Raw genomic sequence first — 5,610 nt, forward strand, 5'->3', positions numbered from 1 at the left:
GATTCCTGCGAGCGGCAGCCGGCAGGGTAGGAAACAGGGGTTGCTGGGCAGGCACTTTGGCAATGTGGAGCAGCAGGGGTCGATGGGCGAGCGGCGTTGAATGGGCGAGGGGAGATTGACGGAGGGTGACGCGACTTGGGGGAACGGCCGCACGGTGGACTGGTCGACGGCGAGGCGGCCCTGGGGAGAGCTGAGAATGGGAATGGTCTACGGCGAGGCGGCGGTGGGAAATGATCGACGGCGAGGCAGCATTGGGGACGGCGGCGGCGGGGGGAGGCGTGAGACTAGGGATTTGGCGTTGGGGACGGCGGCTGTGCGAGAGTGGCAAGTACAGCAGCCTTTTTTTTTTTCTTTTTGAGAATCTGGCAAGCACATCAGCTTTTTTTTTTAAATCTCACAAAGCTTTATTACTGAATCAGAATGTTCATAGGTACTCCCTCCATCCGAAAATACTTGTCATCAAAATAGACAAAAAAGGATTGCCATCCACAACAGCTAAACATGAAACTTAAATATTTGAAATATTAGGAAAAATTCCTATGTCGTATGCATTTGCATTTATCTTGGATCCTATGGCTAAACTTGTTTTGTTTGGCAATGCACTCGCTGTACTAGTTGGGTCCCTATAGTTAAATTATTGTGCTTATTTCACTGATGTTTGTGATAAATTTTCTCAAGTTTACCATAAGTATGAACAAAAGTATGCCGGGGTATGAAACAACCACCACTAGCACCAGTTGCAGAAAAAAGAAAGAAGCACGGAGCAAGTTATTTGGTTCTTCCTCCTCTTCACTGAGCTTTTCCACAACAGCAACAACGCTTGTGCTTTCATGTGGCGGGGAGTTAGCGAATTATCTCAACAACGACAAAGTCAGCTTCAATAAAGATGACGACAAGGACTTTGACATACTGCAGTGGTGGCATGACCACAAGGTTACATATGTGGTGCTTTTCATATTAGCACAGTATGTGTTCATTACCCGTCTGAACGACATCATCGGAGAACTCGTTCAACCTAACTGGAAGAATACTAGAGAAAAGAAACCGGTCTCACCCTGGATATGGTCAGCACAATAATGGTTGTGAAAGATGGGGAACTAGCCAGAAGGAGAGCGCAACACACTGCAGACAACAAAGAACTGGTAACCATGTTCGCAAACCTTGCCATCGAAGAAGAGAAAGAATTTGTAGTTGTAGTCTTTGTAATTTTTCCTTTTATTTTGTAATTTTCTTATCCTTTTGTAATTTTGTTTTCCTTTTGTAATCTCGAACGTGGATTTGTACTCTTTAACTTCCTAAAAGATGGAAGGTTTTAATGAGGCAACCACTAGTAAAGCTCAAGATTTATCACACGTGGCACTTTGCCTAATTTTTTATTTTCCTGTATTTTTTTCTCATTTCTCATTTTTGAATTTTTGAATTTTTCTAATTTTATTAATTTCCCTGCAATGTTTGGGCTATTTGAGCCTACGTGTGCCCACAATGCCTAATGTGCCGATGGGCCGCCCGTGTAACGACGGGCGTGCCTGGGCTGGGGCGCATGACATGCGTGACGCACGACACATCCTGTAGCTAGCGCGGGAGCTCTCATTGCGCGCATCAGGCGCTAGGGAAGCTCCGTGGCGCCCACGTGCCAACCCTGGTGGGCCGGCCCATGCAGGAGAGATCGATTGCATTTATTTCCCCTGGGTTCCCTCGATCGCATATGAAAAAGAGAACGAAAAAAATCATAAAAATCATGAATTAAAAATTGTTCACCAATTTTAAAAGCAGGCACATGATTTTGAAAAAAAAATCATCGAATTCGAATAAAAGTTCATCGAATCAGAAAAAGTTCATCCAAAACGAAATAAGGTTTTTCGATTTTCAATAAAAAAGTTCATTGAATTTAAAAAAAATCATCAAATTTCAAAAAAAGTTCATTGGATTTGAAAATAGGTTCATTGATTTTGAAAATTGTTCATGAAAAGAGAAAAAAATTCAGTGATTTATCTGAAAAAGATTCATCAAATTTTTAAAAAAAGTTCATTGAATTTCGGAAAAAGTTCACAATTCTATGAAAAGGTTCATGTATTTGTAAACAAATTCATCTAATCAGGAAGAAGAAAAGATAAAAAATAGTAAAAGAAAAAAGGAAAAAAGAAAAAGAAAGATAAAAGAAAGAAAAGTGGAAAGTTATCAGATCTCGCTGGTGGCGGGATGGTTACACCGATCATGATGATTGTTGGTTCGATTCGTATAGAGCACGCTTGTTTTTACCGATTGAAACACAGGAGTAAAACACGAGATGGGCCAGCCACGGACGGGGCTCTTCAAGCATGGTTTAGCCCAGGCCGCGTCATGCCGACCCATATGGCCAGGTCACACCCAAACCTGGCCATATGGGTCGGCATCGCACGGTACACATACATAAAGACCTGGCACAACCCAATGCGGGCCGAAGGCCTCGGCTTAGGGATCTGCCAAGCACGCCAACTAAAAAGGCAGGCACGGTCTAACACGCTTGTGGCCCGGCCTTCTGACTAGGCTTTTTAGACCTTCCGGTCCGTCTAGGCCTTTCAGACCTTCTACATTTTAGAAATACAAAGTTTGTAAATAGTCAGAAAATCTTGATTTATTTAAAAAATACAGGCAGGTTTAAAAATTGAAGGAAAAATATAGAAAAATGAGGCAGTGTCATATTGATAAATATTGATCTTTATTAGTTGCTGCCTCCCTAAAACCGTCTAGGTAAACTCCCCTTGGAGATAAAACCCTGACAAGAAAAAAGAGTACAAAGCTACCTATTCGGAAAAGAAAATTACAAAGGCTACAATTATTCTTCTGGTTGTTCATCATCTAGATAAAGATTTTTTTAAAGTGGATGACAGATCTTTGTTCTCAGTAGTGTGTTGGGAGAGCAGAGACTCGAAGCTTGCCCTGTCCATTCGTCTTCTCCTTCTGCCATTGCTGGCGTCGATCGATCTTTTTTCAGTTTGACCTTTTGCTGTTCAAAAGGTCCAGTTTGGTTCAGTTCAGTTGCTTGCTCTTTTCGATCTCCTTGGAGGTGTTTGTTCCTACAGTTTGGAAGAAAAAGCCTGCTCCCTGGAGTGTCAGGGTTTTTGATTCTCTCGCTTGCAAACTCAATCCATAGCGCTTCAGATAGCCTGGAGGATCTGAACCAAAGCTACAACAGCGTTCCGCCATTGGAGGTAAAAAAATAGTTGTGACGTTTTCCTTTTCTCTCGTGTCAATAAATTTCAGAGATTCTTTCCATGTCCCATTGGAGTAACTTTTAATGCAATAATCTGAATGTGTCATGGTAGAACTGCTATCAGTGACTGAATGCAAACTTGCACTTGGTTGAACTCTTGAACTCTTGAACTTACACTTGGTTGAACTCTGAATGTGTCATGGTAGAACTGCTATCACTGACTGACTGCAAACTCCACGCCTTCTTCGTCTGGTCGTCTGTCAGCTTCCGGATACCGGTCGGGGTGTTGCTGATCAGGTTCTCGAGCGGCGTGAAGAGCGCAAGGCCTTCAGGGTCCTGTTTTACTGCCACATTGCCATGCAGATCACCGGCGTGGCCCTGGTCATCGCCGGCGCTGCGCTGTCGATCACCAACTTCGAAAACGCGTTCAACAACGCCCACCAGGGGACCGGGCTCTAAAATGCAACACCTATTCTGTACAGTTCATGTGCTTGGGATTGCGTCTTGATAACTTGTTAGCTGAAGCTGCAGATTGAACAGCTTTTAAGTCAGAGTAGATAGAGAACAACTCTCGGTGCTGCATTTTCCCTGGCCGGGAATCGCATGATCAATTAACGGGAGATTTATAAGCAATGCCAATATAGTGAGACATTCCAGGAAACCATAGTTTGCACTTCCCAAAATACAGTGACCTAGTGACCAAAGTGAATTCCGCACAAAAGTTTACCGACCGAGGCATTTTACCCTAAGTGAAAGTACACCCATTACAACCAGCGAACTATGATTTTGAGGCAAGCTTGGCGATGAGCTCCTCCCAGGATTGCAGCAGATTGTACTTTGAGGAACTCCAAGCAGGCCTCCTTAAGTCCGCGACAATGGTGCTGTGCTGCCAGACCAAGGATGACCGTCACGGAGCTCAAATTTATGTGCTCCGACAACCTCCCTTCACACATTAACTTGAGCCGTTGGAGATCAAACCGATCTGCCGCAGCAAGCAAGTGTCGCAGCCACGTAACCTCATCGGCTCCAACTTCTTCTGCTTCTCCTCCCACTTTCATCACCTTCGGCATCAAATCGGTGTATATGAAACCAAGCAAAGCGTTGAACGCGTTCGGTTCCATGTCTTGTATCTGTATGGCACCCGTCGTGGTCCCCTCCTTCATGGGGCCGAAGACGGCGGAACGGGCCGCGAGAATGTTCCGGTGAGCACTGAAGGTCTCATGGCCGACCTTGAACGTCACATCGGCGCCAACCTTCGTCGCAAAGAGATGGTTCAGATGCTCGCACACGTTAGATGGCGGCACCTCAATGAAGGTAGTAGCAGCGGCTTCGGCGATGATGAAGTCGCACCAGATGGTGAAACAATCATCCTTGAGATGCACTGACTTCTCAAGGTCCTCTTGTTTTATGAATTGGCTTCGACCCCAGGCACGGTTGTTTGCACAGAAGTCACGTGCTCTGCTTGCACGGATGCATCTATTTACTTGCTTGTCAAGCTCATCAATGAAACTAAACTGACAATGCACCTTCACAGATCGTGCAACATGCTGATCGAGGACGAGATAAACGGACATGAAACCGGCAGTATCCCTGACATCACCGTTGGGATAGAATTCCAGAACCCATCGATATCCTCCAGCTCGGAAGGACCTTCCCTTGATTCTCCCTCCATTGGGCAGGTCTTTGGTGCAGGAATAACCTTGTACCACAAGCAGGTGATACCACCAGCTGCCGCTGCTGGCCTTGCCGGAGTAGATGACCGACGCCATGGACGGTCGATTAAGCAGCCGGCGGTCAGCAACGACGGAAACGCCGGCGAACGACATGGTTCCCGCGATCTAGTGGGCTAGCACTTTGGCGATGTGGAGCAGCAGGTTTCGGCAGGCGGCGCTGGGAAGTGATCGACGGCGGGGCGGCAGCGCTGCGGCGGGCGTGAGACTGGGACCTAGACTAGGGATTTGGTGGCGTAGGGCGGTGCGAGAATAGCGTGCAGAGCAGGGACGCATGGACGGAGAGGTGGGCCAGCGAACCGAGCGTAGCCTCTCATTCGTTTCTTTCAATTCGCCTTTCCTTCCTTTGTCTTTTTTTATTACATTTTCTTATATTTTCGACAATTTTATAAATACTTATTAAAAAAATTAACTTTGCTTCAATTTTGTATGCTTTTAATTTGAAAAATATTACTACAGTTCAAAAATATGTTAGTGCCATTTATAAAAAATGTTGATAGCATTACAAATATGCTTGTGACGTTTTAAAACTGCTTACATGTTCGAAAAATGTATGTTTATAGTACAATGTAAGAAAATGTTCATCTAATTCGAAAATAATGTTTTGACCCATTCAAAAAATATGTACCTTACATTGAATAAAATGTTCAAGCATTACGAAAATATGTCCATGAAATTTTAAAAACA

General features: G+C 44.7%; 1 protein-coding gene across 1 annotated transcript; it reads right to left on the minus strand.

The window, feature by feature from the left end:
* Positions 1 to 3,364: 3,364 nt before the first annotated feature.
* LOC123160999 (BTB/POZ and MATH domain-containing protein 3-like) lies at positions 3,365 to 5,154 on the minus strand. Its single transcript, XM_044578850.1, has 2 exons — positions 3,973 to 5,154; positions 3,365 to 3,592 (listed from the first exon to the last, which is right to left on the minus strand). Exons 1-2 carry the CDS (start codon positions 5,017 to 5,019, stop codon positions 3,365 to 3,367), a joined length of 1,275 nt encoding a protein of 424 aa, XP_044434785.1. The 5' UTR covers positions 5,020 to 5,154.
* Between the last annotated feature and the right edge of the window lie 456 nt (positions 5,155 to 5,610).

Source organism: Triticum aestivum, chromosome 1D, assembly GCF_018294505.1.
Source record: "Triticum aestivum cultivar Chinese Spring chromosome 1D, IWGSC CS RefSeq v2.1, whole genome shotgun sequence".
Taxonomy (NCBI): Eukaryota; Viridiplantae; Streptophyta; class Magnoliopsida; order Poales; family Poaceae; genus Triticum; species Triticum aestivum.

What these genes read in the sequence shown, in the direction of transcription:
- LOC123160999 (XM_044578850.1), bottom strand. Translation starts at nt 5,019, where the DNA reads ATGTCGTTCGCCGGCGTTTCCGTCGTTGCTGACCGCCGGCTGCTTAAT. An exon ending in AAGCTTGCCTCAAAATCATA is followed by an intron (nt 3,593 to 3,972) that starts GTTCGCTGGTTG and finishes GGTGATCGACAG; the next exon opens with CGCAGCGCCGGCGATGACCA.